The following is a 17516-nucleotide window of genomic DNA, read 5'->3' on the forward strand; positions in this document are numbered from 1 at the left end:
ATCTATCACATGCTTCCTCTTATTCCTCTATGTGCTAAGCAGTGGTCCTCTATCTGTTGCTATTTAATTATTACAAGTTGCAATGAGGTAAGTATTGGATCTTCAATAAAGATGAAGACAAAATAAGAAAGATGCCATGAAGACAGATTAGGTGATTAGGTGAAATGTCTATTATTTTCACCTATAGAGATTGCAAAGCCAGTTTCGATTTCAGGTCTCTTTCTAACTGAGCCCATACTCACTCCATTCCACCCAGTCTTGTATGAACACCATTTATGTATGGGATAACATGTGCATATAAAGGTGGACATTAGCAAATTAAATTTTTCACTAATCATTTGTAAAACAAATGTACCCAACATAATATGCATTGCTTTAGTTGTTTTAAGGATACAGTTACTTCCTGTGTCTTTGACCACTCTAGGTACGGTTTATAAAATAGAAGCATCCAATTATTTATCACTATTTTATTTTAAAACTCCATACTGTCAAGCATATGCTTAGGATGAGGGCCTGCAGGAAACCATCTTTACTTTCCCTTTACCAAGAAAGCATTGGGAGCAATTGCTGAAGAGAAATCTAACTTGAAAATAAAAGCAACTCCAAGCAAACTAGAAACTAGCTTAGACAGCCTTCAGGCCACAGGCAAATCACTAAAAAGACAAAGAGCTAGGGTAAAACTGGCTAGTAGCTTTAACATGTTGGGTTTTTTGATGATTGAAATCTGCATAGAGATCCCAAACATTTCTCTTGTTTTCCCCTTCCAAACCGCATTTCTGTTAATGTGTGAAAACGCTACAACTTGTGCGAAATGTAATCCACATGCTTTGGTGCATTTACACTTACATGCTCTTGAGAATAGCAGAATGGCCTAACAATACATCTTCTGATTTTTTCAAAAAATAGCAACACAATTAAAGATTGTGTGAAACACAAACTTAATTGTAAAAGAAGGTAGACTCAATCTCAACTAACGTTCTTGAAATTTAAACATTATTTCAATACTAGTCTAAGATAAAATGTTTTCATTGACGTTGAAAACACTTAAAATACATTCAGCTGCTTTAAGTTAAAGACCAAATAAAAAACTCAGTAACGGGTTCAACTTTTCTTTTCTGGCTAGAAAGAGGTTAGACTTCAGAGATGCAGGAACGTGGGGTCAAATCTCTACTCAAGGGTTTGACAATTATAGTGACCTTCAATAAGTCTCAATTTCCTCCTCATCTCTAAAATAGAGCTAATCACTTAAGGCTTACTGAATTATCCAGGAGATAAAACAAACTGTATACGCAAAATGCTCAAATAGAGAGAAATACTCAACAGATGGCTGCTCACATTCTGTTCTTTCATATTTGAATATTCCACACAATGATGCCATTAAAACTGATTTACACAATGTAGGTTTTATCTACAAAAGTGTAGGTTTTAGCCGGTGTTGGTGGCTCAAGCTTGCAATCCTAGCTATTTAGGAGGTTGAGATCTGAAGATTCTCAGTTTTAAGCTCGGACAAAAAAAAAAATCTGCCACTCTTATCTCCAGTTAACCATCTAAAAGCCCAAAGTGGAGCTGTAGCTAAAGTGGTAGATGGGTAGTCTTGAGCAAAAAAATCTAAGGGACAATTCCTAGGCACTGCGTTTAAGCCCCTAACACTGACGTCTCTCTCTGTCTCTGTCTCTGTCTGTCTGTCTGTCTCTCCTTCTCTCATACACACACACACAGTTTTTGTATAGTTTGTGGAAATAACCAGCAGATATAGAGTTTCTAACAACACTTCCAAAATATACAGGGCTCTGAGGAGTACTGATGGACTGCCCAGTATGAAATCCACACAGCCCTCTGTGACTTACATCAGGTCTAGACAAAGGGAGCACAGAGGAAGCATCTGGGGGCTCCTGCAGGCCTCCCCAGCTATGTAGTGTCTTAATAGTACTCAAAGGATGAAGCTAGAAACTCATGGTGTGTAATTCCATAGCTAGATAAAAAAATGATGACAGCACACAGGACTTCATTACGATTTGTCCAGAATGAATGCACAGGAGGCAGCACAGCCCAAGCTGAGCAGACAAACCCCACTGAAGCCTTCCTTGGCTTGTATTGAGTTATTTGGGGAAGATCTTACATTTTTGCCTAGGACCTACCTTAGAACACAATCCAACCTATAGCCTCCTGCATAGCTGGAATCTCTGGCATGTGCTACCAAATCTAGCTTATTGGTGACATGGAGTTTCACTAACTTCTTACACAGGCTATCCTAAAACCATGGAAGTCCTGACCTAGGATTCGTGGCGTGAGCCACCATATCCCATCCTCCAATTGTCATCTCTTCGTGCAACAGGGTTCCTTCTTTTTAACGCTGGAAGAAAATACTTCCTTCAGTGAGGATTAAAAATGACTTGTTCACCGACCCTAAATAAACTCAAGCATGAAGTCAAGCCACGCCCCTCTGGCCAAAGCCACTTGGACAAAAAGATGACATAACTTCTTTATTATCCAACTGAACTCCTTAAGATGAAAGTCCAGAGTGGAATAAAATATTTAAGACTTTTGTATTTAACGATTATATGACGTCTGTTTTGACTCCTGAAATTAGTTTACATGTCTAATTACATTTAATTACTTTATTCCCAGAAATTCAGTGCATAACTCTGAGGAAGGAAAAAAAATAACAGTAAGATTTCTCTGGGTAACCAGTGAAAAATGGCTGCTGTTTACATAACAAGGATTTAAACACCAACCCCAGGAAATTTCCTCTCCACCTATCCAGATAACAAAAACAAACAAAAAAGAAATATTTTGCTATCACAGAGGCATCCACTTTTCCGGTTCTTTATATTTGCTTTTGTTTTGATTTGTATATGTGGTTTGGCATTCAATGATCCAGTTAGATTACTTCAAACTGCTTGCAAACCTGCTCAGGGCTCAGTCCTTACACTGATAGGTGAAAATACTGTGAACTCGTCTAGTTCAAAGTTTATCCAGGACAACTGGGTAGTATATGCATCAATTGTTCTCACTGGACACTTAGTCCACACCCCAGGAATCCGGTCGATAACTCAGGGCTGGTCCGCATGAAGGTGCCTTGTCTGTTAGACAAATTCACTAATGATCAGGAACCCATTAAGATCTGCTGGGTGACATGTTGCAGAGGAACATCTGACATCTTGGCAGCTTTCCTGGTCCCAACTAACAGTACATGAATTCCCTGAGCGTGAAAGCCCAGGTCTCACAAAATATTCCCTTCCTCAAGCCCCAGATAAGCACAGCTGAGGGAAATCCCTAAGCCAAAACAGTGACAGTAACTTGGCTGCACTGGTGTGGACCGAAGACATTCCCAGAGACGGAACACACACTGCTCTGTGTGGCAGTGCAAGTCTTCCCACACTGAATGGGAACAGTGGTAGAAGGGTCCTGGACCCGCAGCACAGACCAGCCAGGGAAGGCTACAACCCTTACTGTCCATCACCAGAGATCGCACATGCCGATTCATTTCACGTTCATTGCTTATCTTGCTATTGCTTAGGGTTCATCGTGGTAAAAATTAATTAATTAATTATTAATTAACAATAATCATGATGATGAAAGATTCAGGAAAGCACCCCAACTAGTGTGTTTGAAAGTTCACCTCCCTGCCAACATCTCTCACTCTGTTGACAGACTCGGGTCCCTTCCTTTCATCTCCTTCTTCTTTTCCTCAGCTTTAACTGATCCCAGCAGGGCTATGCTCTTTCTAGAAGATCGATGGCGTTGCACCCACAACGTGAAAACTTTACACGCTTTTCCTGTTGCCCTCTGTAAGGTCTTTCTCGAAGGCAGAAATCACTTCCCTCACCTTTTAGTTTTCAGTTGGTTTTACTTCACATGCTAGCAGACTTGAACTTGCAGATCCCAGCTGAAACTTTGGTCATTCTAAATTTTTCTTCCCTCCTTCCCCCAGTGAGATCTGTGACAGCTTTCTCCATGGCTGCTATCCATTATAGAAATTTAACTGTACTTGGAGAGTATGTGATTTCAGAAACATCTAATTTCTCTAACTCAAGGGAAGAAAAAAAAAAGGAACAGGGCAAGGTAAAAAAGTATGAAGATTTGTCATGATGCCAGAAATGAGGTGCCAACCCCCAACCCCCACACCATTTCTTGTATAGGCTTAAACTGTAAACAAAGGAAACAAGTGAAATAAATCACTTTCTGGTAATTTCCATGGATCTGTTCATAAAAGTGGATACATTGTCACAAACCACTTTCTCTCTCTCTTCCTCTCTCTCTTTTGTTGCCTGTACTAGAGTTTGAACTCAGGGTCTAGGAATTGTTTGGCCAGTACTCTACCACCTGAACCACACCTCCAGCCTGCCTTTTTGTTGGTTTTTTTGAGGAGATGGATGTAGACTTTTATGCCTAGGCTGGCTTGAACCTCAAGCTTCTGGCTCTCAACCTCCTGAATAGCCTAGGCTACAAACATAAGCCACCCACTGGCACCTGAATTATGAGATGTTTTATCTCATACTTTTTTTTGTCAGTTGTGGGGCTTGAACTCTGGGCCTGGGCACTGTCCCCTGAGCTCTTCAGCTCAAGGCTAGCACTCTACCACTTAAGCCACAGGGCCACTTCTGGCTTTTTCTGCTTATGTGATACTGAGGAATCGAACCCAGGGCCTCATGCATGCAAGGCAAGCGCTCTACCACTTGAGCACAGTGCCACTTCCAATTTTCTAGTGTTTTATTGGAGATAAGAGTCTCACAGACTTTCCTGCCTGGGCTGGCTTTGAACTGTGATCCTCAGATCTCAGCCTCCTGAGTAGCTAGGATTACAGGCGTGAGCCACTGGCGCCTGGCTTCTCATACTTTTTTTATATTAGTCATCATCTTAAGTTGGCTCAGAAGGTGCTGGTATGACTTGATCACACTTTTGTCCTTTAGAAGTTTAGGAATGTTCTTTAACTATCCTTTATTGAGTTTAGCTGAAACTCAGGAGCTTTTTGTGCTAGCCCCAGCAGGAAAGTCCATCAGACTCTTATCTCCTATTAACAACCAAGAAATTGAAAGTAGAGCTGTGGCTCAAAGTGGTAGAGTGCTCATCTTGAGTGAAAAAGCTCAAGGACAGCACCCAGGCCCTGAGCTCAAGCCCCACAATCAACAACCACAACAAAAAAAAGAGTCTCAAAAGCTTTCTTACCTAGGATGGCTTTGAACAGTGATCAGCAGATCTCAGCCTCCTGAGTAAGCTAGGATTACATACGTAAACTACCAGCATCCAAGCAACTGATTTTTTTCTTACTTGGTTTTAGGCTCAATTTCAGATTGTATCCATCTGGCCTGTCCTCCAGTGTAACTGTGGTCCCATCCCTCCTACTTTCTCCATTCCAGTGTTTCCAGAGCATTCTGTCATAGCCCATGGTAGTCCATTGTTCTTCATGAAAACAGGTGTGTGCATGCACACACACACACACACACACACACACACACACACACACACACACACGCCTCTCATGGGTCCCGTTTATCTGTGCTGCAAAGCTGTGGAAGGGACTGAGCTCATCCATCCTTATGTAGTATACAGATTATTGGCTGGTTGGTTTAGTTGAGGGTAGAAGGTAAATATATGAGGTTTAAACATTCAACCCAATTGTATTAGTTAATTATGAGCAATTATTACATTATGCCACCAGAGGTAGATGAACATAACACTAAACTAACAGTGAGCTCCTCCCTCACGAGGGTCTCTACTAAAAACATCAGAATCCCTAGCTTTGCATATAGGTACCACATGGGTTCTCATTTACATTCCCATTGATACCTGCAACTGCATGGTAGGTGTGAAAGCTTGAATTAAAGAGTAGTTTGATGAACAATATACGAGCTTAAGAAGAATATTTGTGTAACTGTTAACTCATGTTTAGAGATAACTGGTGACTCTTCACCGGATTGTGTACTTTATCTATGTATGGCATCTACAAACCCACAAATGACACTTTAAAAAATCCTTTATGGATAAAGGAGGCAGAAGTGACAAGAAAGGGGAGTTGTCTATCATAAGTAATACAAAAGGTCATTTAGATCATACTGCTGTCTGTATTTTAATATTGATGATGGTCAGAAATAGTCACATCATGGGTCGTTAAAATAATTATTTGAGTGGCCAAAGGATTTTGGAAAGGCAAATCATTTTCCAGCCTCTTCAAGCTACCTTGATCAGGAAGGTGTTAATAAGTAACTCTGATATAGGAGTTTCGATCTGAAGGAATGCTCTGTGGATTTAAACATTTCTAAAGGGTGCGCTCTACACACGGCCTAAGAATTTCCACTGCTCTGCAAAGCTTCCATGCCTGCAATAGGAGTTACTTGGGAAGCGGAGAGAAGGAGGATTGCAATTTGAGGCCAGCCGAGGCAATGAATAAATAAATAAATAAAGTTAGCAAGACTGAATCTCTCAACAAAAAAACTTGGGTGTGATGGTAAATCCCTGTCACTCCAGCTATGAGAGAATCTTAAGTAGAGGGGTTTGGTTCAGGCTCTGCTGGGGATAAAGTGAGACCATATCTCAAAAAAATGACTAGAGCTCAAAGGACTGGAGTCATAGGTCAAAGGATAGAGAACCTGCCTAGCAAAAAATGCAATGAAGACCACAAATGTTACTGTCACTGAAGTAATGAAACATTTTTTAGAAGTAAGACATATCCTGCACTCTTGGCATGCATTCTTTATAGCTAATGGTGGGTTCTCTACCACTTGAGCCACACCTCCAGTCTGGCTTTTTTGCTGATTAATTGGAGATGGACTCTCTCTGACTTTTATTCTCAGGATGGCTTTGAACTGCAATCCTTAGATATCAGTCTCCTGAGTAGCCAGGATTACAGGTGTGAGCCACTGGCACTGGCCTTCGGTATACATTCAGGAGGATTCCCCTTTTAGCCAAAATTATCTTTGGGTAATGTGTTAATGAGTTATCCAGGGGCTCATCAGCTATTTATAGTAGACAACACATGGGACAATTAATGATAGAAAGTGTCAATGAAAATAAAAATGATTTTCAAACCTGGGACTGAAATCTTCCCCACAGTTGGATGCTCCATTTCCATAATGAGGCCGTTGTGTAACACCTTAAAATAGAAAAAAAAAAAAAAGAGAGAAAGAGCTTACAGAATAAAACTGTCTTCAATCTCAAGGTATGGGTGGCCAACACTGATGAAAATATTACATAACACAGAGACCTTGAAAATATTCACTTCCAAATAACTATTTGAAGTAATATATGTTTTCTCCTGAAAAGATTAAAAGACTCAAAGATTAGGAAAAAAAATACATTTGAAGAAAATGTTCCCACCCTTTTTTGTTGTTGTTGTTTCTTTTGTTGGTTGTGGGGTTAGAACTCAGGGCCTGGGCACTGTCCCTGAGCTCTTTTGCTCTACCACTTTGAGCCACAGCTCCACTTCTGGTTTTTGAGTTGTGAATTGGAGATAAGAGTCTAATAGGGACTTCTGTCCAGGCTGGCTTTGAAACATGATCCTCAGATTTCAGCCTTCTGCGTAGCTAGGATTGTAAGTGTGAATCACCAGGACATGGCCACGTTAACTGTAGCAGACCAGACCAGAAGGAACGAAGACCTAGACCAGCAGATCCTGGGCATGAGGCTCATGCCCTTGTGGTATTCTGTTCCAGAGAGGTAGGGGAGGGGGTGTGTGGCTCTCTCTGTCCAGTGGGAGAACACTGGAACACTGTGACAGTATCTGAACAGAATCAGTTGGTTGAAAGCCCAGAGGAGGCTCCAGGTCAGAGGCTGAGCAAGGAGGTTACACATGGGATGTTTTCCTTTAATCATGACACTGGATTCCAGAAATATGCCTCTTCTAACCTGGAATGGGGCCTCAAAAATAACTAAGAAATTTCATTTATCAACATAGCATCTTGTACATCACATTGTTGCAATGGGTCAAGATGAACTTTACAATTTAGGTGGGTGGGGGAGTGTAGTTGTGGAGATGGGAGGGAAGGGATCGTAGGGGAAAAACAAAGGAGGAGGCAACAATGCTTGATAAGCTATAGATGTACTCATTACCTTGCTCATGTAATTGTAACCCCTCTGTACAGTATTTTCACAATAAAAAACGTATTAAAAAACTAAGAAAAAGCAAGAGCTCCCATCCTAGAAGAAACCCCATCTTAGAGTAAGTACTAGGTTCCCCTGTGGTATGACCATAGACAATGCAAATTCTTCTGGTCCTGTTTCCACACATGAGGGAAATCTGTGAAATTTGACTTTTTCAGATTGTCTTATCTCTCGCAACATGATGGATCTCCAGTTCCATTCTTTTTTAAAAAAATAAATAAATGACATGATTTCAGTTTTCTTTATGGTTACATAGTATTCCATGACATAACACACTGAGAAATCATTTTTATTAGCTTTTCTATTTCACATCCTTGCTCATAAAAAGATTATGTTAAGAGTATGAGCTGGTGAATCTTGCTATTATCTGAAGATCAAATGCCCAGAGAACTGTCACAGCATCACTATTTGGGATGTGGGCATGAACTTTTAGTCTATTATCTGCCTCTGTTACAGACAGGATAGAAAGGGAGATGCTCTGGACTTGAATGATAGTAGGGATGAAGCACAACTTACATATCAGTGCCCACATAAGTCTTGCTAGGGCTCAAGGACAATAGATGTTAGAATTTATTGTATTGTAAAGATGTTGTACAGAGGGGCTAGAGTTACATGAGTAAGGCAATGAGTACATTACTTGTCAATCAATGTTACCCCTTTCCTTGTTGTTGTCCTATTACCCCTTCCCTCCTCCACTCCCCCATTCCTTCTCCTCTACCCCCCACCCTCTCACCCGAAGTCATACAGTTCATTTCCAATTTTCTGTGCTGTGAGTATCCTTGTTGCAATAGGTCATCCTGTGTCAGAGTTTCAGCATTTTGTCATTCCCCTTCCCCTCCCAGATTAGACAAATACATATACAAGATGCAGGGAACCAAAATCAAGTACAGTGACAACAGGGGATATGCCATAGGGGAAAAATATAGAAAGGAAACAACAAAAAAAAAGAATAAAATCACATGGTACATTTAAAACAATAACAATAAAAAAACCAGACCTCTTGTGTCCATATCTCAGGATTCATTTCATTTAGCATCATCTTATACAGTCATATGTACATGGCTTTTGAGTTTTTCAGCTCACCTGATAAGATTATCCTATATGTATACTAATTATTGTAAATAAGGAAAACCATGGGACCTAAATTTGGGGGGACTGGATTATTTCACTTAATGTGATTTTTTCCAAGTCTTTCCATTTCCTAACAAATGTCATTCTTTCTGATGGAAGCATAGAATTCCATTATATAGCTAGAGATAGAGATAGAGATAGAGATATATATCTCACATTTTCTTGACCCTCTTATCTACTGAGGGGTCTATGTTGGTTCCATATCTTAGCTATGGTGAATAATGCTGTGATAAACATAGTTGTGCTGGTACCTTTAATATGGCCTTGTTTGTGATCATTTGGGTAAATGCCCAGAAGTGGGATTTCTAGGTCATAGGAGAGCTCTATGTGGAGTCTTTTGAGAAACCTCCATACTGCTTTTCAGTGTGGTTGAACAAGTTTACACTCCCACCAACAATACATTAGGGTTCCCTTTTGGCCACATCCCATCCAGCTTCTGTCATTATTACATTTTTTTGATAATAGCCATTCTAACTGAGGTGAAGTAGAATCTCAATGTTGTTTTGATTTGCATTTCTTTTATGGCCAGAGAAGTTGAGCATTTCTTTATGTGTCTATTGGCCATTCTCATTTCCTATTCAGAGAAGTCTCTCTTTAATTTTTTAGCCCACTTCCTAGTTATTTCTTTGAGAATTAGTTTTAGGATGATTTAATTTTTTGAGTTGTAAGTATATTTTAGATATGAGGCCTTTGTCTGTTGTCTCTCTAGTAAAGATCTTCTCCCAGTCTGTGAGCTTTCTATTGATCCTACTAACTCTATCCTTTGCCATGCAGAAGCTCTGCAGTTTCATGAAATCCCATTTGTCCAACCTTTCTTTGATTTGTTGTGTTTCTGGATCTTTATTAAGAAAATTAGGGCCTGTGCCAAGGAGCCCTAGAGTTTTTCCTATTCCTTCCTGTAATGTTTCCAGAGTATCTACTTTTACTTTGAGGTCTTTGATCCACTTGAAGTTGATTCTGGTGCAGGGTGATATATGAGGATCTACCTTTAGTTTTCTACAAGTGTTTAACCAATTTTTCCAGCACCATTTACTGAAGAGACTGTCTTTCTTCCATTCTTTTTTTTTGGGGGGGGGAGTCCGGTTGTGGGGCCTGAACTCTGGGCCTGGGCGCTGTCCCTCAGCTCTTCAGCTCAAGGCTAGCACTCTACCACTTGAGCCACAGCACCACTTCCGGCTTTTTTCTTTTTGCTTATGTGGTGCTGAGGAATCGAATCCAAGGTCTCATGCATGCAAGGCAAGCGCTCTACCACTGAGCCACCTTCCCAGCCCCCCCATTCTTTTTTTTTTGTGCTCCCTTATCGAATATTAGGTGGCTATAGGTCTGTGGGTTCATTTCTGAGTCTTCAGTTCTGTTCCACTGGTCTTCAAGTCTGTTCTTGTGCCAGTGCCAAGCTGTTTGGATTACTATGGCCTTGTAATAGAGTTTGAAGTTATTCCTCCAGCACTGTTCTTTCTGCTAAGGATTGTGTTTGCAATTCTGGGTCTTTTATTGTTCCATATGAATTTTTAGATTGCTTCTTCTATTTCATTGAAGAATGAGGTTGGGATATTGATGGGTATTGCATTGAATTTGTAGATAGCCTTTGGCAGTATTGCCATTTTCATGATGTTAATCCTCTCTATCCAGGAGCATGGGAAGTTTTTCTACTTCCTTAGTTCTGCTTTAATTTCCTTTTTCAGGTTTTTAAAGTTTTCATCATAGAGGTCCTTCACTTCTATTTTTTGAGGCAGTATGCCCCAAGTGTTCCCCAAGTATGTCAGTACAACAACCCACTGTAGCATTGTCATTTGCTGATCACATAACACTTCCTTCCAGCAACTCATTCAATCTTTGCATTCTAGAGTCAGTCCCGCATCTTCATCTCAATCTCTGCCAATATCTGGAGCCAATTTACCTCTAATTCCCTGTCCTCTCCTTGGAAAAGAATCCCAAACTCCATTTCCCAGTGTCAGTGGTCAGTCAGGTGACTCTGAAGCCACTCCTATTTCTCTAGTCTGGGCCTGGGTAGAGTCCCCTAAATTAGTAAGTGGCATCAAACCTTCACTCTGAGCCACATCTGCTTTTTTCATTTGATGACTTTTTCAGATCAGCTGACATGAGGGAAGGAAGACATGAGGGAAGCCATGGAGACTATGTAGGCATATATACATATATATGTATATATGTATGTGTATATATAATATACATATATTGCTGTAGACATATACCTAATAGATAAATAGTAGATATTGCTGTGGATATATATCTATATATATCTATATATATATATATATAAACAGATAAGATAGTAGATGGATAGATAGAAAAATGAATAAATACAACATGATTTAAGTATAGGATTATTTAGGAGGTGAGAAAGAAGGGGAAGAAGAAAAAAATGAAGGATGCGTAATTTTCAAATACATTATGATTGTGTGTAAAGATGACATAAGGAATCTTAATGAAAACTGTTGATCAATAGGTTGATAGTGAGGATGGTAAACAGAAAACTATAGAGAGTTCTGTTGATTAAAATATCATACATACACATCTGAAATATTGTGGTGAAACTCCTTGGTACAATTAATGCACACTAAAAATGGCAAAACTTCTTGGTATAATTAATGCACACTAAGCAAAATTAATGTCAGGAAAATCAAATAAGCTCTGTTGGGCACACGTATTATCATGAGCGGGGAGGTGAAAGAAGAGGTTGAATAAGGGCAAATAGGGTGCAAGCAGCATATTTGCATATATGCAAATAGAACAATAAAATCTGTTGAGATTGTTTTAGCAGGATCTGGCAGGAAGCAGAGGATGGTCTTGGGGTAAGGCTGATCGGTATATATTGCACACATATATGGAAATGTCACAATGAGCCCTCTTTAGCCTACTCTACATACTAACGTATGCTAATAAAAAATCTTTAAAAAAATGTCTTCTCACTTGCAAAGCTCAAGGTAAGAGGTCCAATTTCTGGAGGGTCACCCATTTTCATGAGCTTTTTGTTCACTCTATGGCACAAGTCATCAAGAAGGCAACTTCTTGGTGGCTTTGCCAGCTGGGGACTGCAGCTGGCATCTGGCTAAGCCTTCTGGCATCCAACGCTTTCTGGGGGAATGGTTGCCCCTTTGGAAACACGTTCTTTAAATAGTCATGGCAACATCCCTCATTGGAGGTACCCCGCACCCACGGGGGCCCTTGCCAGCACTGTTTTGCTTCTCTTTTCGGATCATCAGCTTTGTAACCAGGAGCTGGCCAGAGACAATTCTTGCCGGTGTTAGAACTGAGCTATAATTTCATTCTGGTGTGGCTCGTTCTCAGCATCCACCCAGCACAGCCTCCTGCGTGTCGGTGGGGGTAAATGCCAGCGGGAGGTGCTAAATCTCAGTTCTCCTGAGCACAGGAACAAAAATACCAGGCTAAAATTTCACTTGAAACAATTATCTGCACACTGAATCAGTCTTCTCTTCTATCTCTGTTGCCCTTCTGACTACCTTTTCCTAATAACACTACAGTCAGTACGACTCACAAAAGACAAAAGTGAGCGTTCTTAGCTAAATATAACTGAACTGATAGTGTGGAAATTAATTAACGCTGAATTTTAATCGGGAAGCAAATGTGAAGTGTCAAGCATGGAAGGGTAGTTGGTAAAGGTCAAGGGACCTATGTCAGAAGCTGTGTGAAGCAAATGCTAGCAGCAGTTGATGGAATAGCTTCACAGAGGCATGTCTCGGGAGGGAACGCTTTTACCGCTAGCCGGATTCCTAGGCAGTATTTCCAGTGGGATACCTTAACCGAGCAAATCCTTTGCATGGAAAACCACTCCGTTTTGAGACAAAGTCTAAATCTTTCTTATGTCTGGTAAAAAGACTTAACTGCCGTTTCTTATTTGGGGTGGCCTTTGTACATTCATGAAGCCAAAAGCAGGCCTCCGTTCCCATGCACAGAAAGAACTGACCTATCCCCCGGCTTGGTCACCATCCACCTTGTTACTATAAAGTCTGAAGTCCCTAAGACTTCGTAGTTTGCCCCGATGAATCGGCTTGGAGCATCTTGAGGACAACTGGGGCTGGGCAAAGCCGTCCCTGGAGACAGGGCCTGATGGACTGCAGTCTTGGGAAACCCTCCAGCCTTGTTTGTGAGGCAGATCCTACTTTGCGTAATAATATTTTAGAGCATCTTAGAATCCAAGGAGTCTGTCTAAATTTTAACATAAATCTCTCCAGCTTTGCTTTGTATAGACTGTTTCATCCAAACTTCCCTGCAAATGAAGGGACTGTCTGCTACTAAAATCCTTCAAAGCAATTCTTTGGAAATTGTTCCTACATGGGTCCCTATCTTTTTGTTGTTGGTGATTGTGGGGCTTGAACTCAGAGCCTGGGTTCTGTCCCTGAGTATCTCTGTGCTCAAGGCTGGCACTCTACCACTTGATCCATAGTACCACTTCCAGCTTTTGAGTGGTTAACTGTAGCTAAGAGTTTCACAGGGACTATTCTGCCCAGGCTGGCTTTGAACTGCAATCCTCAGATCCTCCTGAGTAGCTAGGATTACAGGCGTGAGCTACAGGCACCTGGCTGTGTCCCTCTCCTTTTCTCCAGGTAGTTAACACTCCAATCTCTATCACCCTTTCCTGAAAATTCAAATTTAAAATGTTCCATTTCTAACCACTAACAGGGGTCTGGAATCTGATCTTCAAGAGCCTCCAATGACTATCTTTTCTTCCGGTGAACTTCATGTTTTACCCTTAGTCTGACCACACAGGACATTCCTCATTGCATATGGAGTTATTAACACAAAAAGGCGCAAAACCTTCTGTTGAACTCAAATTTTCATCCATTTGGAATCTACTGAGTTTTTCTTCTCCTTTTGTTTCACTTATGCTATTCTTCCTAGAGTTTTCATGGTGTGGTAGCTCTTCTAAATTCCATTTCTTTTCCTTCTTCTTTCAAAAGCCTATTCTTGACAAGAATAGAACTGTAGCTAGTGCACTAACCTCTTTAGCAAAGTATCAGACCTATTTAAATACAAGGACTCTCTCTCTATCCCAGGGGTTTTACAGATTGACAGCCTAATGACAGAGTCAAATGGTAATGTATTCATCATGGAAGGAAGAGTAAAATGTATACCGTAGAGTGATGTGGGAAATAAAAGCTTAAATGGAAGTAAAGAAATCTTTTTTTTAATAAAGCAGAAAAAATGTTTGTAATATAATACCAGCAAGACCAGAAATAAAATGCAAAAAAAAGACTTTTTAAGTCATACTCTCTCTAGAGATCATGAAATATCTCTATAGAAAACAAGGGGTCTAGGTCAAGACTATATTTTCTTTCCTCACACCAAAACCAAGGTAATCAATGGAGGACATTTGTGAGGATGTATGAAAGAGAATGGACCAGTCCTGTCTGTTCACTGTGAACCATAATTGCATCTATTCATTCAGTTCAGAAAAATCCATAGAACACTCATATATGGGGCACAAAGAATAAGAAGTAGTAAAAAGATGAATGAACTCACATTAAAAATGCCTGAATTTAACTGTTCAAAAAGATATGTACTCATCAACTGACCTATGTAACTGTAACCCCTCTGTACATCATCTTTACATTTTTTAAAAAAGCTTTTATTTAGAAGAGAGGGCATGTATATGATTATTTGGGTAAATGTCCAAAAACATTATTTACCATAGCTAAAATATGGAGCCAACCCAGATGCCCCTCAGTAGATGAATGAATCAAGAAAATGTGATATATATATTATACACACACACACACACACACACACACACACACACACACACACACACACACACACACACACACACACGGAATTCTATTCCTCCATCAGAAAGAATGACACCTCCTCATTTATTAGGAAATAGAAAGACTTGGAAAAAATTATGTTAAGTGAAGTAAGCCAGGCCCAAAGAAACATAGGTCCCATGGTTTCCCTTACTTACAATAACTAGTATCTGTCTAGGACAAGCAGAAAAGATCAAAAGCTATCTACATATGACCATATATGAGGATTCCAAGCAAAATGAACCCCAAGATAGGGACAGGGACACAAGAGGTTTGATCTTTCTTGCTGTTGTTTCTAATGTACTTATAATGTTCTATGTGATTTTTTTTTGTTTCTTTTGTATGTTCTTCCCCCATGGTACAACCTATTTTCACTGCATTTGATTCTGGTGCCCTGCATCTTGTATATACATTTTTCTAATTTGGGGAGGGAAGGGGAAATAACAAAATGCTAAAATAAGGATTTTCATAATGTAATTTAAGCTCTGTAATGAAAGCAACTATTTAAATCTACCTATCAGGAAAGGAAGCAGAAGGACCTAAGTCAAGGCCATCAGTAGCAATCTAGAACAAAGACAATACTGAAATGACTCATTAAGGTTAACAATAGAAATGACAAACGTAATAACAGCAAAACAGAAATTCCTTAAAAGTCACGCATACCTCACCACTTTCATTTAACATATTAATAAATGTCTAGCCATTGCATTAAGTAAAGTACTAGAAGCCAGGTGCCAGTGGCTCACACCTGTAATCCTAGCTACTCAGTAGGATGAGATCTAAGGATTATGGTTCAAAGTCAGCCCGGGGAAGGAAAGTCCATGAAACTCTTATCTCCAATAAATGTCCAGAAAATCGGAAGTGGTGCTGTGGCTCAAGTGGTAGAATGCTAGCCTTGAGCTGAAGAGCTGAGGGACAGTGCCCAGGCCCAGAGTTCAAGCCCCACAACTGACAAAAAAAAAAAAAAGAAAGAAAAGAAAATTATTAGAAAACAGGAAAAACATTCAAACTGAAAAAGAAGAAATATAACCAAGATTAATAAAATACAGACAACATATATAATGGACATAGCAAAACTCACACTGAAAAAGAAGAAATCATGCATGGCATGTGTTGATCACAGAAAATCTCATGAAGTTTACAAAAATACCCTTAGAACTAATCATAAATGAGTTCTACAAGGCAACAGGATGAAAAACCAACATAGTCAATCATATTTCTGTATGACAACAATAAACTTTTCAAAGCCAAAATTTAATGTAATACTGCTAATAGTTCTACAAAAAGAGTAGAAGATTAGAGAAAAGCATGCACTGTCAGGCGCCGGTGGCTCACACCTGGAATCCTCAGGAGGCTGAGATCTGAGAACTGCGGTTCAAAGCCAACCCGGGCAAGAAAGTCTGTGAAACTCTTATCTTCAACAAACCACCAGAAAACCGGAAGTGGTGCTGTAGCTCAAGTGGTAGAGCGCTAGCCTTGAGCTGAAGAGCTGAGGGACAGCGCTCAGGCCCAGAGTTCAAACCTCACAACCACCACCACCAACAAAAAAGAAGCATGCACTGGCTCTGTAGGCTGGAAATTATAAAATAACCAAAGGAGATAAGCCATTGGGGAAGAGACAAGGTTCACAGACTGAAACTCAACATACTAAAGATGTCAATTAACCCAAAATTTAAAGTCTTAATGTATTTATCTTACCCAAACCTAGTAATTTGTTATAGTCATACAAAAAAACAGGTTTCTTCTAAAATTCATATTGAATTTAGCTACTGTACTCACATAGCTCAAGGAGCCCAAACCATCTTAAGGATCACTCTACCAAACATTAAGGTATATTGTTCTACAGGGAGCTGTTTTACATGAAGTAGCTACCAAGAGAATATGGTATTAGCAACGGAGCAAACACATAAATCAGTGGGACAGAATAGAAAACTCAAAAATAAATTCACACAACTATGCTCAAGTGATTTTTGGCAAAGAAACAAACATATTGAAGAGCATTTACCACAGTAGAACTGGAGCCATTGGGGTAAAAAGAACCACATGTCAACCAAAAAAAAAAAAAAAAACCTCTCACACTTTATACAAAAATTAACTGAATATGGACTTACATGTAAAAAATAAGAAAGTATAACATTTTAGTTAAAAAAATCTTTAAGATTATTTTGCAAAAATAGGCAAATGAGCTGATGAACTGATTATGGCTCATGCCTACAATCTTAGTTCCTCAGGAGGCTGAGATCTAAGGATCATGGTACAAGATCAGTACATGCAGGCAAGTCCATGGGATTCTTACATTCAATTAAAGAGCAAAAAGTTAGAAGTAGAGGTGTGACTCAAATAGTAGAGCCAGCCTTAGAGAAAGCCAAGCAAGAACACAAGGTCCTGAGTTCAAACCCTAAAACACACACACACACACACACACACACACACACACACACACACACACACACACACACATGCAAGTGTGGGGATGAAAATTAAAACCACAGACTGGAAACA

General features: G+C 39.9%; 1 protein-coding gene across 9 annotated transcripts in view; it reads right to left on the reverse strand.

Annotated features, from left to right (window-relative positions):
* Sugct (succinyl-CoA:glutarate-CoA transferase) overlaps positions 1 to 17516 on the reverse strand; it is a 602475-nt gene that overhangs the window by 80164 nt on the left and 504795 nt on the right. For 7 of the 9 annotated variants that reach the window (XM_069998316.1, XM_069998332.1, XM_069998322.1 and 4 more), the window contains one exon: positions 7030 to 7093. The exons of the other annotated variants lie outside the window; for them this stretch is intronic. In XM_069998316.1, coding sequence (XP_069854417.1) covers positions 7030 to 7093 — 64 coding nt within the window. The remainder of the gene's footprint in view (positions 1 to 7029; positions 7094 to 17516) is intronic. 9 annotated transcript variants of the gene reach the window in all.

Source organism: Dipodomys merriami, unplaced genomic scaffold (assembly GCF_024711535.1).
Source record: "Dipodomys merriami isolate MVZ:Mamm:240054 unplaced genomic scaffold, mDipMer1.0.p SCAF_104, whole genome shotgun sequence".
Taxonomy (NCBI): domain Eukaryota; kingdom Metazoa; phylum Chordata; class Mammalia; order Rodentia; family Heteromyidae; genus Dipodomys; species Dipodomys merriami.